At 33.3% G+C, this 17,688-nt stretch overlaps 2 protein-coding genes across 2 annotated transcripts; both read right to left on the reverse strand.

Moving 5' to 3' along the window:
* Positions 1-6,288: 6,288 nt before the first annotated feature.
* On the reverse strand, positions 6,289-6,990 carry LOC114392314. Its single transcript, XM_028353432.1, has one exon. The coding sequence runs from the start codon at positions 6,988-6,990 to the stop codon at positions 6,289-6,291; it is 702 nt and encodes a 233-aa protein (XP_028209233.1).
* A 4,604-nt stretch (positions 6,991-11,594) lies between these two features.
* LOC114418806 (probable carotenoid cleavage dioxygenase 4, chloroplastic) lies at positions 11,595-14,368 on the reverse strand. The gene is made up of 2 exons (XM_028384325.1): positions 13,159-14,368; positions 11,595-12,487 (listed from the first exon to the last, which is right to left on the reverse strand). Exons 1-2 carry the CDS (start codon positions 14,289-14,291, stop codon positions 11,848-11,850), a joined length of 1,773 nt encoding a protein of 590 aa, XP_028240126.1. The 5' UTR covers positions 14,292-14,368; the 3' UTR covers positions 11,595-11,847.
* Between the last annotated feature and the right edge of the window lie 3,320 nt (positions 14,369-17,688).

The raw sequence follows: 17,688 nt of genomic DNA on the forward strand, positions 1-17,688 counted from the left end.
CTCAAGGACCGCAGGTCGCTTGGGGACTGGAGGTAGGCACGGGTTGTTGCCGAACCAATATAAAAACTCTTGTGTGTTTGTTTCCTTCTTCCCTACTCTTTTACTTTCCGCTGTGCATTTAATTTTCGCTTTTACTTTCTGTTAAGTTTCTCTTCTACTCCATATTCTCTTAACAACAAAAGTAAAAGCCTTAAAAGAGTAATTTTTTAATTAGTAAAGGTTTAGGAATAATTAATTCAACCCCCCTTTCTTAATTATTCTTAGGCCACTCGATCCAACAATTGGTATCAGAGCAGGTTTCTTGTAGGATGGCCTCCTCAAATCCCTTGTTTCCTGAAGGAAATTCTATTCACAGACCACCCATTTTCAATGGTGAGGGTTATCATTATTGGAAAACCCGCATGCAGATATTTATTGAAGCTATAGATCTAAATATATGGGAAGCAATAGAATTAGGACCACATATACCCACTATAGTAGATGTAAGCACAAGCACTACAACTCAAAAACCGAGAGATCAATGGACAGAAGAAGATAGGAGAAAAATCCAGTATGATCTCAAAGCCAAAAATATCATCACCTCAGCCCTAGGGATAGACGAGTACTTTAGAGTGTCAAATTGTACTAATGCCAAGGATATGTGGGATACTCTCTAGTTAACCCATGAAGGAACCACAGATGTAAAAAGGTCTAGAATAAATACCCTTACCCATGAATATGAGTTATTTAGGATGAATCCAAATGAAAACATTCAGAGTTTACAAAAAAGGTTTACACATATTGTAAACCATCTTGCATCATTAGTAAAAGTTTTTCCTAATGAGGATTTAATTAATAAAGTCTTAAGATGTTTAAGTAGGGAATGGCAGCCCAAGGTAACTGTTATTTCTGAAAGCAAAGATCTCTCTTCCATGTCTCTTGCCACTTTATTTGGTAAATTGCAGGAACACGAGATGGAACTTCAACACCTCAATCAGAATGAAGAAAATGACAAAAAGAAGAGAAGCATAGCCCTTAAAGCCTCATCTTCAATACAAGAAGAAAATGAAGATGAAGATTTAGATGATGAAGATTTTTCCTTCTTTGTTAAGAAATTTCAGAAATACATCAAGAAAAGAAGAATTGATTGGCGTCAGAATTTCAATAATGGAAGAAAATCACAAGAGGATTCTCAAGTCCTTAGGTGTTACAAATGCAACCAAATTGGTCACATCAAGGCCAACTGTCCGTCAAATGAAGAATGGTCGGAGAAAAGTGAAAAGAAAAGATTTGACGAAAGAAGAACTAAGAAAGCATACATTGCATGGGATGACAATGATTCATCCGATGGTTCAGAAAATGAGATTAATCTTTTAACCAAAGATTATGAAAGTGATGAGAACATCTCTCAAGGATGAAAAACAAGGAGAAAAAGAATGATCCTCATCTTTGAAGATCTAGACACTTCAATCCTGAAAAAGGTAATATCAAAACCATTATCTTATTAAAATTTCTCTTAAAGTTGAAATTTTTATTCAAACAATTTGACTATGATGACTAACAATTCTTTATTTGTTTGTCTTTTGATTGTTTGAAATCATGAGTATATTTGCTTGATTGATTTCATTCTATTTGCATGAAATATTCATTCATTTATTTAAGTAAAATCAATATTCTTCATACTTGTGTTGTGATTGTTCTTGATAAAATTGATTATCTTCATGTTTTAAATATTTTTGCATGACATGATATGTAAATTACATGATTGAAAATTAGTCATAAAGTATTTTCAAATATAGTATTTTCAAAAATAGTTTTCAAAACTTCTTCTCTCCTAGAAAGCCTTCTATTTTTGTTTCCTGGCTAAAATAACCACTGGTAATCGATTACCATAATAGTGTAATCGATTACAAGCAGTTATTTCTGGCAAAGTTGCTCTCTAGTAATCGATTACCATATTTGTGTAATCGATTACGACGCGTCCCTGCACCTATATATTCAAATTTCAAATTCTGAAACCTGCAACCTTTCATTCTCTCGAAAACCCTCGCCCCCAATTTTTCTTCCAGCCATATCTCACTCAATTCTTTTCCAAATCACTCCCCACAAAGCCCAAACTTCATCTTTTTTCAATCTCTTTCATTTGAATCGATTGAAATCCCAAAAAAAACTCTTCAAATGGCGGAACCATCGAAAAAGCAGAAAGGAACTTCGAGTCGGAGTTAGCGACATTCCGGGTCACAGGAAGCACCAATTCCTCCCTCCATTTCCTCTGGATCATTATTCTCATCAGAGGAACAGCGTATACATTACACAAACCTCTTTTCCTCTCGTTCCATTGTAGACCCAAAATTCATAGATATGGAGTTCTTCTCAAATGAGAATTTTGAATGCTTCCAAGCATTTGAAAACTCCAATCTTATTCCATTCATGTCTCTGAAATTACCTGTCTATTCTGAATTAGTCAAAGCCTTCTATTCTAATTTAGAAATTCATGAAGGTGTTCTAATGTCTGAAATCTATGGGATTAAGATGGTCATTGACCAATCCCTATTTTTTGACTTAACCAAATTGCCTAGTGAAGGTGTGCCTTTTGAGGGTGCACTGATTGATGAATGGAAATTCAATTTCTCTGTGCATGATGCCCGCCGGTTGGTTTGCACCAACCAAGCGGATATGACCGGAAGACTTCTTGCCGGTTCATTGGCTTTTGAAAGTCGCATCCTCCATTACCTTATAGTTCGCATTTTGCTTCCTAGATCTTCAAACCATGCCCAGGTTTCTGAAGAAGATCTCATTGTCATGTGGGCCTTTCATAAAGGTTTACAAATTGATTGGGCACATCTTGTTAGATATCGCATGCATAAGGCATTGTGATTGAATGCCCCATTGCCTTATCCTCACCTTGTTACCCTCTTCCTTCAACATTTCAACATCCCTCTTGATTCTGAACCTTATGTTCCAATCAAGAGATCATTCCTTATAGGCGCTTCAGTCATAGCATCCTTTGGTTATATTAAGGAGCATGATGGATCATGGGTAAAGAAGGGTGCTAGAAATATTGGTGAAGAAGGACATGAGGGAGAAGATTCATCTCTTCTTTCGAAGATTTTGGAAAGTTTTGATGGTCTTCAAACCTTTGTTGGTGAAAGGTTTGATACTTTAGAATTGCAAGTGGATATGCGCTTCAATGAAATGGAGTCAAGGATGACAAAGGTTGAAGAAGATGTATCTTACATCCGGTCAAGCTTTGATCTTCCACCACCGCCGCCTCCATCATCTTAGAATTATATTTTAATATTATTACTACTTTGATTTTCAGCCTTGTATTTTGGCTATATTACTATGGTATTTGAACAATTTATTATTTCCTTATTTGCATGGTTTGGTTGAACAAGTATGTTATTTGACTATGTGGATTTTATAAGTTAATCTGTTTATGATTGTTACTTCATGTTGTGGTTAATATTTTTATGAATGTTGTATGAATGTTTAAGATATATTTGCATACTTTAACTTTGATACACACTTTGGCTTTTTGTTGATGCCAAAGGGGGAGAGAAATAGGGATAAATCAAGAACTCACATTTAATTTTAAGATAAGCATAAATTTAAAAACAAAGGGGGAGCATTTATAAGAGTGATCGACTAGGAAAAAGTGTGTGTATGTGTTTCTTGATTTCAAAAGTTGTAATCATCAAAAAGGGGGAGATTGTGGAAGCAAAGCTTCATGATGAATCAACAATGATTCAAAGGTGTTTTGATTATAACAATGATGACAACAAAAGATGATGACAAAGGTGATGAACAAAAAGCTCAAAAGATCAAAGAACAACTCAAGTGAATCAAAGAACATCTCAAGTAGATCAAGAACAAGTCAAGAGTTCAAGAATCAAGGAGAATTCAAGACTCAAGAAGAAAGCCTAGAATCAAGAATCAAGACTCAAGATCTCAAGAATCAAGATCAAGACTCAAGACTCAAGATTCAAGAATGAAGAAAAGACTCAATCAAGATAAGTATTAAAAAGTTTTTTCAAAACTTTGAATAGCACATGAGTTTTTGACAAAACCTTTATCAAAGAGTTTTTACTCTCTCGTAATCGATTACCATATTGTTGTAATCGATTACCAGTAGCAAAATGAGTTTGAAAAAGTTTTCAAACTGAATTTACAACGTTCCAAATATTTTCAAAAGGCTGTAATCGATTACAATGTTTTGGTAATCGATTACCAGTGTCCTTGAATGTTGAAATTCAAATTTGAATGTGAAGAGTCACATCCTTTCACTCAAAAGTTTTGTGTAATCGATTACACTTATTTGGTGATCGATTACTAGTGACTGTTTCTGAAAAATCAAAAGATGTAACTCTTCAAAAAGGTTTTGACTTTTTCAAATGGGTTTTAAGTTTTTCTAAAAGTTATAACTCTTCTGAATGGCCTTCTTGACCAGACATGAAGAGTCTATAAAAGCAAGGCTTTGTTTTGCATTTTCAATCAATCTTTCTAACAACAATCTTGAACACTTATTTCATACAATCCTATACAAGCCTTGAATCTCTTTGAACTTCTTCTTCTTCTTTGTACCAAAAGCTTTCTGAAGTTTTCTGGTTTTCCAAACCTTGAAAACTTGTGCTATTCATCTTTTCATTCTCTTCTCCCTTTGCCAAAAAGAATTCGCCAAGGACTAACCGCCTGAATTCTTTTTGTGTCTCTCTTCTCTCTTTTCCAAAAGTACAAGGGACTAACCGCCTGAATTCTTTTGTGTCTCCCTTCTCCCTTGTTAAAGAATTCAAAACGACACAGTCTGAGAATTCTTTTGATTCTTCTCATTCCCTAATACAAAAGCGTTCAAAGGTTTAACCGCCTGAGAATTCTTTTGTATCTCCATTCACAAAGTATCAAAGGTTTAACAGCCTGAGATCTTTGTCTTAACACATTGGAGGGTACATCCTTTGTGGTACAAGTAGAGAGTATATCTACTTGGGTTTGACTGAGAACAAGAGAGGGTACATCTCTTGTGGATCAGTTCTAGTGGAGGGTACATCCACTAGGGTTTCAAAGAGAACAAGGGAAGGTACATCCCTTGTGGATCTTTGCTTGTAAAAGGATTTTTACAAGGTTGAAAGAAATCTCAAGGATCGCAGGTCGCTTGGGGACTGGAGGTAGGCACGGGTTGTTACCGAACCAGTATAAAAACTATTGTGGGTTTGTTTCCTTCTTCCCTACTCTTTTACTTTCCGCTGTGCATTTAATTTTCGCTTTTACTTTCTGTTAAGTTTCTATTCTACTCCATATTCTCTTAACAACAAAAGTAAAAGCCTTAAAAGAGTAATTTTTTAATTAGTAAAGGTTTAGGAATAATTAATTCAACTCTCCCTTCTTAATTATTCTGAGGCCACTCGATCCAACATATTCTCCCCCATTATCAGAGCAAAATATTTTTATTTTTGACGAAAATTGGGTCTGAACAAAAGCATGGAAAAATTTGAAAGTGGAAAAGACTTCATCTTTTGATCGCAGAAAATAGACCCAAGTGAAGCGACTATAATCATCAATAAAAGTTACGAAATATTTATAATGAGCATGAGATATAACCGGTGCCACCCCCCAAACATCACTGTGGATGATTTCAAAAGGTTGTGTTACATTAGACTGATGTGTTGGAAAAGGCAGAATTTTACTTTTACCAAGTTTACAAGGAATACAATCAAAGTGATCAACATTAAGAGATGAATTGTGTTTATTTCCAAGATAATTAGATTTGAGCAAGTCATGAAGTACATTTGCGTATGGATGTCCAAGACGCTTATGCCACACTTGGTAATCAACAATAGCAGAATTACAAGAAACTAAAGGCAAAGAAAGATTGGAAGGCAATGAGAAATGGATTGGGAAAAGACGTCCAACTTTAGGCCCCTTCGCGATTATCTTCCCTGAGTATTGATCCTGCACAAGAAAACCAGACTGTGAGAATTGTACTTGACAATCATTGTCAACTAATTGACCAACTAAAATGAGATTACTAGTGAGACCAGGAGAAACAAAAACATTGGTTAGAGATGGAGAAATATCACCAGTGGTTGTGATAGGCAAAGGATTTCCATCAGCGGTGTGTATCTTGAGGTCTCCAAGATATTTTTTGATATTAGTAAGAAATTGAGCATTGTTGATCATGTGGTTGGAAGCCCCCGAATCAAAATACCAAGGGGAAGAGGATTTACCTGAGAATCCTAAAGCAGAGAATGCTGAAATGATCATTTGTTGAACCATTTCAGGGGTCATAGTCGGAGTAGGATCAGGAGCTTGTTGCTAAACATGTGCTGGATTGGCTGAATTATTAGGAACAAATGAATCAACTGAGGCTGTAAAAGCTGTGACATTTCGCTTGGGTGGCCTTATGGGGCATTCTTTAATAATATGTCCATCCTTTTTGCAGTAGTTGCAGAATTTGTTCGGATAGTTAGAAGCATAATGTCCAAATTGCTTGCAACAGAAACATTGAACAGTACACATGTCATGGCTTTTTGGTTTTCCTCGGGCCATATATGCCACTGGAACAATAGCGGATTTGTGATCTTCAATGATGGACTGTGTAAGGAGGCGCTGTTCTTCATGCAACAGAGCATTGAAACATGCATCCAGTGATGGTACAGGATTTCTATGCATGAGGTTGGACCGAATACCTTCAAAATCAGATCTCAATTTCATAAGAAATTGATCGCGTTTAGTAGTTTCATGAACTGTTTGGACTAAACTGAGGCCTTCAGAAGGCAAGTCTGCATAAACTATATCAGTGTATTCAGCCCAAAGATTCATGAATTGAGAGTAAAAATCAGAGATGGAGAGACTATCATGTCTAAAGGTAGCGATGTCGTGTTCAAGCTGGAACCTTCGAGCTTCATTGTTCTGACTGTAGACTTTCTTCAAGTAATTCCACATTGTGGCTGCTGTCTTGTAAGGCCGAAGATTCAGGACAATGTTGGGATCGACAGAGCCTAGGATCCAGGCCATGACTTGAGCATCTTTGACTTTCTATTTGGCGTGTTCAACCTTAGTTGTGTCTTTGTCAGGGACGAGAGAGCTGCCGTCAACATGACCCCATAAGTCTTTTCCTATGACAAAGATCTGGAATTGGAATGCCCAAGCTGAGTAGTTTTTGCCATTAAAGCGAACCAAGAGAACATCATACTTTTCGGTAGACATAGAACAAGGGATGGTAATCTGGACTAGGAAAGAAATGACCAAGAAATAGAAAAAAAACAAGGACTTGGAGAGAACTGAAACTTGGACGAGGCTGAAAGAACAACGAAAGAAGTGCAGACTAGGGTCTTGGATCGAAACCTAGGCTGATACCATGTTAAACTCAGAAAAGGTTAGGCCAAAAACTGTTTGCTCCTCATAGAGATTTCTCATATAAATACACTTTAATATTACAACCTGTCAAGCTAATTTTCAGCCCAATAAATAGTTAAACTGCCATATATACAATTACAACTAAGTATCCTAATTAAGAGAGTAATTGTTACAAATAAATGTGCAATCCCATACAATTTGTTGTGGCATTTAATTCCGTTGACAGGAACAACACTTCTTCTCTTCTAGTTCTTCTGTTAAAGTCAGTTGATGAATACTTGTCACCTACATCCATAGATTCTGTTGTAATCGTGGAATGAGATTCAAAGAATGTGAAATATGCAAGTGCAAGCCATATTAATTCAGTAGACTGTTTGAAGGCTGATCAAGTGATTTTGGTGACTAATTCAAGTGTGCTGTGTTATATTTGACACAAGTTCAGCTCTACAAGAGCAATCGTTTAGTTATCCTAGCTGTTTTCACACTCATGCATGGTTATCTGAAATCTGAATACTGAACTAAGTATAGTCTAATTTTAAAGTGATTGATGACTTGAAAAATATGAACATCACGGATTGTAACATAGAACAACCCTCACATCCTATACCTCAAATAAGTTACTGAATTGACTTCAGAGGATGCAAGCTACTCAATGACTTCAAAAAAATGACTGCTATGCTATTTCTCAGGAGTTAAAACAAATTGAACCAAACGGAACAACCTAAGCTTAAGCTTGGCTTGCATTAAAAATAGAGGAATGTTATCTTTTCATACTATCCTATGTATAAAAAAAGTAGTAAATAAAAAATAATAGAAAATTTTAGAATTATTTTAAAATTATGATATTCTCATTTATTTAAACAGGTCAAATTCAAAGTTTGGATTTGGCTTGTTAAAAAGCATAATACTTACATTTGACTTGTTTATCTTATTTATAACTTTATTTTTATATTTATCAAATACATTCTTAATTTTAAGTTTATTAATATAATATTTAATAGATGTTTTCATTTAAAAGATGATATGAAAGAAAGAGAATAACAGAATGTTTAAAAATTAAAAAAAATATATATAAGTAACTTTTTATGACAAAATTGTAATTTATTTATTAGAAGAAACCAACTTCATCAAGCATTTAATAACCCAAAATTAATACACTGACAAAGAGTTCATTTCATTTACATCCGAAATAAACTAATAATGACCATTTTAAGTAAAACGTTAATTAGTATTTGGTTTGTAGATTGGTGCAGCCGTTTCTAATTTTCCATTACGTCTGGTATTAGCTTTGAGTGCAAAGCAACTGCATTCTTCTAAGGGAACGAACGCGGAATATTGAAACTGCCTTTGGTTTGGGCAATTATATCAAGGGTTGTACTCCATACATCAATATACATTATGAGTCATTATGAGTTGAATGATAATGTGTTTTTATATTATAATCTAATTATAAATTATCATTAATATAATATGTAATATAATTTTATAAAAAATTAATAAATTTATCATGAGAAATTATAATTGGATTGTAATTTGAATGAAAGTATAAAAAAACTAAAAAATAATCTCTTGTTCACGCATTACTAGTATTATATTCATATTAATATGCATATACACAGAATAATGCAATTCAGGACAATTTTTTCTTGAGGGTGCCATTGAAAAAAATATACAATCCGATTTACAACAAATTCGATTTTTTTTTATAATGAAGAGGTGTAATAGTTTTGGAGTAAATGATACTTTAGTTGTCACTTCATGCATGTTCAAGTTGAAGATCAAATTCTAAAGTTAAACTTTAGTTAACAAACTTAAGTGTCAAACCACTTGTATCAACAAACAACTTTATTAAAAATAATATTATTCAATATAAATTGGTTAAGTCAAAATTAAAATATATTATATTAAAAATATGTTATTATTTATTTAATACTAGCCAATATATGTATAATTTTGAGATAATCACATATTGACGTTATATGTAATCTATTTTATATATAATTGTGTATACTAAATAAGTTTAATTAATAGCTAACTATCTCAGGTTAATTATGAAGTAAAAGGCTGAGTCCAAATTGACTGGCACTTGAAGAAAAAATTTAGAAATTAATCTAATTGGAATAATTGAAATTTAATAAATTAAAACCGTATAATCAAAATATTTAAAAGATTGAAAATGTAATTAAATTTAGATTTTATTGTATTTTAAGTTTTAACAAAGTATATTGTCTTTAAAATATTAGTCTTATAATTATATTGTTATTTTTAAATTTAAATACAATTAAGCATGGTGGCAACCGCCGGATCCGTGCCATTGACCACCGTACGTCCCGGTCTCATACGGTACAACTAGATTACTGTGTTAATTTGTATATAGCTCTGGGGACAAAAGAAAACAGAGAATGACTGTGTAAACTATAAACACTCACGTGTTACTAAGCAATAAAATATCAGAGAGTCAAATCTTAAGAGGTTGGTGGAGTTGAAAAAGATAGGAATTCGTATTTGGAAAATGATTATTGGATAGCTCTTAAGTGTTGAGAGAGATAGGAAGAGAAGAGAATTAAATGTTGATTAGTGATATAATACGAAAAGAAATTACAAGTCATGATGAGATATTTGTAATATGTGAACATCTAAATATCATCACCTTTCTTATTTAATTAGAGGTAGGTTTTAACTCTTTCTTTTTGAGATAAAGTATATGTAACATACATGTTTGGATACTTTGCTGAATCGATTCTAGCTCCAAAATTTATGGTGGATAATTGAAAAGTTAAAAACAATAAAGAGTTATTTCATTGTAAATGTGAAAAAAATAATTGATTTAGTATCAACGCACCGCATATTCAAACATATGTTATGAAGTATTTTTATTTATTTCTATCTTATATTATTTGTATCAAATATCTATTAATTTTATTAATAAATAATTTCTATCAAAAATTAAATTAATCACCTTTTGATATAATATTTTCTTTTAATCATATTTTTTCATTCACAATATTTAAACTCAAGATCTTATTTAAAATAATTCAACTTTAGTATTACTCAAACTAATTATATTTTTTTATGTTTCTTTTTCCTTCGCCTACAAGCTACTACCTTTGCTGTGTAGGTTAAACACTAATCATCTTTCTGATACAGTGGTTCTAAGCAGACTCCGTGAACCTACAAATTGGGTGTATAACGTGATTTTGTAAAACAAAAAAAAATGTTTAAATGTCATAGATATTTTAATTGAGTGCAAGTAATTAAAAAAACATTTTTTATATTAATTTTAAATCATATGCCAACTAAATTTAATTACTAATTTGCTTAGAATAAAATTTGAAACATAAATTTTCAAACTCATTATAAATTTATTTGAAAACATAACTGCATCAGATTCAAAGTGTACAATTTCATGCTTAAAAATACTAACCTAAACACACCTTAAATCTTATTCCCTCAAAATTCAAGAAAAAAAAGTTACTTTATATTTTATACTCATATATAAATAAATCTAATTAATTTTATCAGGGGAAAAGAGATAAAGTGTCTCTCTAAATTTTTTTAATAATAAAAAAATAAAAGTTAAATACAGTTAATAAAAATATGATAGAATAAAAAAAACTAATAATATAAAAGTAATGGAAAGTTAATGTAAGTTAAAAGAAAAATTTTAAATTTAAGAAATAGTTTAAAGATAAAATTATCTAATAAAAGTAGAGAGTGGTTAATAGGTAGTTATCTAATTTTAGTTAGTGTCAGTTTTAATATGCATAAATAAATATGATTAAATATTGTCATTACTTTGATACTATTAAGAATAAGAATAAAATGGTCTAAAAAATATTTAGACAAAAAATAGTTGCACAAATTTGTATCCTATGTTGGTGTAAATTTAATAATATCATTCCTAAAATACTTTTCATTTAATCAAAATTCTATTTTATTCATAATATCAAATTTGAATGAAAAATATTTTTGGAATAACCTTATATTTCATGTGAGATTTGTAAAGTTAAATGATTTCAACTTATTTTCTTAAACAATATAAAAATAATTATTTTTACTGAGCCACGAAAACCTTTGAGAAGTAAACTCAAAAAATAAAAAATAAAAAATAAAAACTGAGCCATAGTATATATAAATGAAAAAAAAAACTCAAAAACAAATGTACCATTTCATTTCTAATGAAATAAAAACATGTACGTATGACTTGTTACAATATTTCATTTCATTTCTAACTAACTTGAGTAGCTTAATTGTAGCAGATAAAACTCAAAAACAAATGTAACGGTAATAATGAAAAATACAAATAATTTATTCAGCTGTTCCTTCATGATTCACCCATACATGAAGGATGATTACTTTGTTTAGCTGGCATAGACTTGCATGTAATTACTAATTACACCTCATCAATTAATTCTGAGAAGCAATAATGGTGCTATACATTACATTACAGGACACATGTATAATGGACAGAAGCGTGGAAGACAAGCCCCACACACGAACCATCATGTCTCAGCTTCACGACAACGACACTTTCCTCAGCTCACTCTCCTTCACAAACAGCCCATGGAACCCGTACGGCACCCGCCGCGGAAGCCTCACCGCCGCCACAACATCTAGCTCCGGCGACTTCGCGTCCATCACCAAAAACCTCGACTCCCCCTTCCTCTCATCGTGCACGTAACTCACCAAGTACCCATCATCTTCCTCGCCCCCTTCTTCCCTCGCCACGAAGAACGGTTCTCCGCCGTAGCAACCCTCGCCGTACATCCTGCACCCCACCGTGCAGTCCCTCCGCTCCTCCCCCTTCGACACGTCGAGTTTCACCACCCCCGAGATCTTCGGCATTGGGTCCCCCACCGCCGCGTAAACGAACCTGTTCTTCTTCCCCACGAACGCAGGGTTTATAACTGCGAAATCGAGATTCCGCGCCGACACCGGTTGCCGCGTGATTATCCCCGTGTCCAGCTCGATCCGAACCTTCTCCACCATCGCGTGAACTAGCTCCATTCTCTCCAGCGCGTGCTCCATCGAAAGAATATTCGGCGCCACCAGCACCACCGTTCTTCCCTCGTCCTCCTCCCACGCGTTTATCGCGTGAATGATGTTGAACCCCGGCACCTCAAACCACTTCATCATCGACTCATCCTTAGCATCACTGAAACCAAATTTTGAAATAAATTTAGCAACCAAACAATAATTACATGTAACATTTTTAAATTATTATTATTAAAATTAACTTAGCCGAACTTTTTTTTATTTTTTGGCATGAACCAAAGTATCTCTCCACCAAAAGTCAAAAACTAATTCTCAAAATATCCAGGTTCATTTAAAATGATTGATCTTTTCTAACAAAATATTTTTTCATAGATAAGAGTCATAGATTACATATTTAAGAAACAAGATCAGCTGCTAATTATGTTATAAGTTTAGATGTAAGTTTTTAGTGCTTTAATGTTGTTTTCCAGTTTAATCTCCACAATTTGTATGCAAAGGTTTGATTAGGTGAGTTATTAAGACTTATATTAAAGTATTAAATATTGATTGTGGTCGCCTTTGTTAATATTACAGGAAATCACACACAACTGCAATTGAGACAGTTTCAACTATGATTGCATTTCATATGTGGAAAGTTAAAAAATCTGGATATTGTAGTTCAAATCAGGTCATGCTGGCCATTTTCAAAACCTTTAGACGCAACTCAAATTCTGGTTGAAAAATCACTTTACCAAATTGTTTTTGTAAGTTTTATAGGATTGTGATCTAAAATAATTTTTGTTACTAATAATTTTACTTTTTAAGAAAAAAAAAAAGTTGTGTAGTGCATACCGAGGGAGGATTCCGATCCTTGGGACCTTGGAGGCGACGGAGCCGACGGGGGAGCCACCGGAGATCATGTCAAGAGGGTTCAATCCGAGCTGAATATCACAGAAGATCGCGTATTTCTTCGTAATGGCGAAATCGTGGAGGAACGAAGGTGTTAGCATGGAGAAAATAGGAACGTCCTCGTGTTTTTTGCCGTTACCGTCGAAACGGAAGTAGGTGAGGAACGGTGGCACGGGGCCGTAACGGAAGGCGAAGCACTCCGCTGTGTCGGGGTCTATCTTAGGGTGCGCCGTCATGCTGAACGTGAGTTTTCCGTCAAAGTCGTGACGGCCGAGGGTTTCGATGTCGCCGTCAGGGGTTACGTTAACGACGTAAGGGAGGTCGGATTCGCCAAGCGCGAAGAGACGATTCCCGAAGAAGGCTAAGCTGGTGTTGGCCAGGCCAATGCCGTTAGCGGGGTTAAACTGCCCCGTTAAGAAACGTGCAGCGGAGAGGGAGCCACGTGCCGCGGAGGCCACGAGGGAGTTGAAGCCGGAGAACACGTTGGGGATGAGAGGGAAACCGGCGTCGTTTTCCATGGTGTATTTGTAGGTTTTAACGTAGCGGCTGCAGAGCGTGGGTTTTTTGCCATGGGAGATGCGAAGCGCGTGGAGCATGCCGTCGCCGTCGAAGAGGTGGTAGGGCCCACGCGGGAGGAACTGGGGGTTGGGGCCGTTTCGGATGTAGGCGCCGTCGAGGGACGGTGGGAGAGAGCCTTCAATGACTTCACACTCCGTCGGAGGAAGCTCGTGGACGGGGGCGAAGTTTTGTGACAACACGTGGCGAGGGTCTATGGAGGGTTTGAGTGGAGGGTCTATGAAGTTGTTGATGATGTCGTCGAATGCGTTTAGCATTAGTGCGGGGACCCATGAGTTTGTTTTTCTCTTTAGCTCCACGCGCTGCTGCGGCGTCGTTTTGGTGGTGGATGATGATGGGCTTGGTTTGGTTATAGCTTTTTGAGTGGTGGTGGTGGGGGTTTTTAGGGTTTGTGTTTGGGGTTTTTCTTCTGTTTTGAGGGGTGAAACTGCGTTGAGCGGTGGAGAGGGTGCAGAAGTTGCCGGCGGTGGTGTTGTGACTAAGATTGGTTTTGGGACCATTTTTGTGGTAGGACAGAGACTAGAGAAGAACCCAATGCTATTATGGCTTGTAATGAAACTGAGGGAGTAAAGAGGTCGCTTATTGAATGATACTTATCGTGTGCTGCACTTGTCATCTATCAAAGGAAAAAATAAAAAGAAAAATTAGTAAAATGCCAATCGATATTCCAAACATATTGGTTAAATAATTAAAAAGTATTAGTTAATAAAACCGAAAATAACTTGCTCTCATACGTAAATGCCACGGCACATAACTTCTTTTTTGCTACAGGCAAAAGACATTCATGATTATTTGAAACATTTTCATAATTGAAAATAAATAAATAAATAACCAGATATTGTTTAAGAGAGTGGATCTTGATGTTCTCTCCTCTCATAATCAAGTTAGCAAAATGTTAACATATACCCCCAATATACGGGTAGAAGGAAAAAGAAAGATACTGAGAAAAATAAAATAAAACAGGAAAATAGATAATTAAATGTCACAAAGAATGTAATAAAAAAATGAAAAGTAAAAAAGAATGATGAAAATAAGATGAAAAGAGGAGTTGGATGTATGAATATAATAACCTACCAAGTCAATACTTACGATATTTCAAATAAAAATTACTTGCATAAGAGTAATAGAACCCTAACCAGAATAATACATACATACATATATATATATATATATATATATATATATATATATATATATATATATATATATATAATTCAAGTATGATTTTTGAAAGTAATTATTATAAAAATTATGACACTTATCATATATAATTATTTATTATTAGATGGTTTTACTTACTCGGTATTTTAATCAAATTTTATAATATTATATAATTATTTTCTTTTTTATTATTTATACACACATCTTGAAAATATAATTTAAGTGTGAGAACATTTTTTATTTATAAAAGGACTATAAGAAATATAAATAAATATTTTTGGCGAAAAAATCAGTTAACATTAATGTAAGATAACTAAACAATATAAAAATAATTATTTTCCAATTAGAAAAGGAGCACCGAAACAACATGTGATAAAATAAAGCTGATACCCCCTTTGTCCTTTTCACTTTTCAGCGTAAGAGACTAAAAGAGGCATTTACATTGTGTAATACGACACTAATGTCTCCTTGGTCTTGGAGTAATCTTAGGCCATAAACTATTTAATTATATTCTTTAATTGGATAATAATTTAAATAACATTTCGAATGGGGTATATATAGTAATAACACAATCTAATGCCACAGAATCTAGCCAATTAACCATTCTTTCAGAGATTACATGTATATGTCTCTATCATTCTGTCCATTTTTCATGTGCGCAAATATTAGACGTCATGACGATATTTACAATCTAGCTATACACTGTCCTGTAAATTTAGCAAGTTCAGTCTAATTTCAAGTTTCACTTTCACTGGCTGTAGATTTAATCCGTTGCCTATGATAATTGATCAGCTGCTAATTAAAATAAATAGCAATCTTTACGTATGCATGAATATGACGTAATAATGGAGACATGAAATTATCACACCTTAGATCAAGACCACTGAGTAAGAGCATGTTTGAATGTCGATTCAAAATATGATGCATGAATTTTAACATAAATTTAATGATTCACAAATTCTATTTTATATATAAAAAAAAGAGTAAGCATGTTTTTATAAATCTCATTTCCACTCCTACAAAATAAATTTTTAACATCAATCATCAAAAACTTTTAACATCATTGTTATTAATCTATTTTTAAATTATTGACAATAAAAATATTAATATAAATATCGATTTTAGAAAACTAATGTTAAACTAAATTATATAATATCAGTTTCTAAAAAATTGATGTCATAGTGTGTAATGTCTTTTTTTTAATACCAATAAATTTTGGTCTCAAATCAAAACTCGTATATAATTTGTTAGCCAAGTGCCTAATCATTTAATCAACACTTAAAAGATTTTTTTTTACATTGTAATATAATCAGAAACCATTAGCTATAGTAAGTTTATTTAACTTTTATAATAACTAGTTACCTTAACATCACATACGAAACAATTTTTTATTATTTGATCACGTAAAAATTTTAAGTCCACAATATGTACTTATTAAACTTATAAATTTTAATAACCAATAATAATAAAAAGCGTATGAGAAAAAATTGTGTTATTAAACTTATAAATTTTAATAATAAATAATAATAAAAAAGTGTGTTATTAAACTTATAAATACTTATAAGAAAATAAAATTTTAAAAAAATATTCTAAAAGAGGACATCATTTACATATTAGTTAATCATTAACTAATAGAAAATTAATTTTAACTTACAAAAAAATTTATTTATTTACATATTAGTTATTCAACCAATCAATTATTTTCCATTCAAGGCTTAGAAGGCATCAAACAGGGGATAGCCCGCCACAATCCCTCACAAGGGAAGGAACCATCATCTAACCAATTGATGCAAAAATTCAAAAAAACAAAAAAAAAAAATACATTTGTAATGGTGTACAATTTTTTATTGGAAAATGCAATTAGAAAATAAGAAACACTCTCGTAGATAGTAATTCATGATGGGAAATCCTTGTGTGTATTGATTATCAAAGACACAAATATATACAAGATTATAGCTACCTAATTTATGCTGATTTGGATAATTTATAGCTAATTAAATAATTAGAATATATCTTCTACAAATCTCCTATTACTTCTATATAGTTTCCTGATTTCCTTAAATATCCTAATACACTGAAGTGAAAATGAAAAAACAGTGCCTGCAAAATTATAATACACTCAATGAATCAAAAGAGTTCAGTTCAACAAAAATAACTTAAAATAATTCATTTTTTCTACTAAAATGCCAAGAATGTTTACAGTTTCTCCATGGCTTAGGCCAGTAACATGGCAATGGACTAACAGGCTAATTCAATATAGTTACTCTTCACAAATAAATATCTGAACTTTCCCATACCCAAAATGAGAACCTTATAGTATTTAATATTTCCAATAACCCTCCTTAAAGTGTCATAAAGGAATTCCCAATGCCAAAGTTGGAAAAATGAATCAGTAGCACACTAGCACATACTCACCATTACAAATGTGTTTCATTTTGGTGTACAAATTTTGTACTATAACACTACTTAGAGTCCAACCATTGCAAATTGAATTCACCCTAGCACCAACACCATGTACAAGTTAACACAACAACAACTCAAAATAAAAATAAAAACCCTAAAAATAAAAACCCTAAAAAAGCTGAGAACCTGCAAGAGAAAACAACATTGAACACATCTACCCAATTCACAAGAGAATGGGTCAAAATATTAAGGTTCACGACAATAGGGGTGGAAATGAGTCGAGCAGCTTGTCGAGGGCCTTCGGCTCGGTCTATGTAAGGCTCGGCTCAGCTT

Source organism: Glycine soja, chromosome 1 (assembly GCF_004193775.1).
Source record: "Glycine soja cultivar W05 chromosome 1, ASM419377v2, whole genome shotgun sequence".
NCBI lineage: Eukaryota > Viridiplantae > Streptophyta > Magnoliopsida > Fabales > Fabaceae > Glycine > Glycine soja.

Coding starts and splice junctions, on each gene's coding strand:
- LOC114418806 (XM_028384325.1), bottom strand. CDS start 14,291: ATGGTCCCAAAACCAATCTTAGTCACAACACCACCGCCGGCAACTTCT. Junction 12,488..13,158: donor AGGATCGGAATCCTCCCTCG/GTATGCACTACA, acceptor ATTTGGTTTCAG/TGATGCTAAGGATGAGTCGA.
- LOC114392314 (XM_028353432.1), bottom strand. CDS start 6,990: ATGGCCTGGATCCTAGGCTCTGTCGATCCCAACATTGTCCTGAATCTT.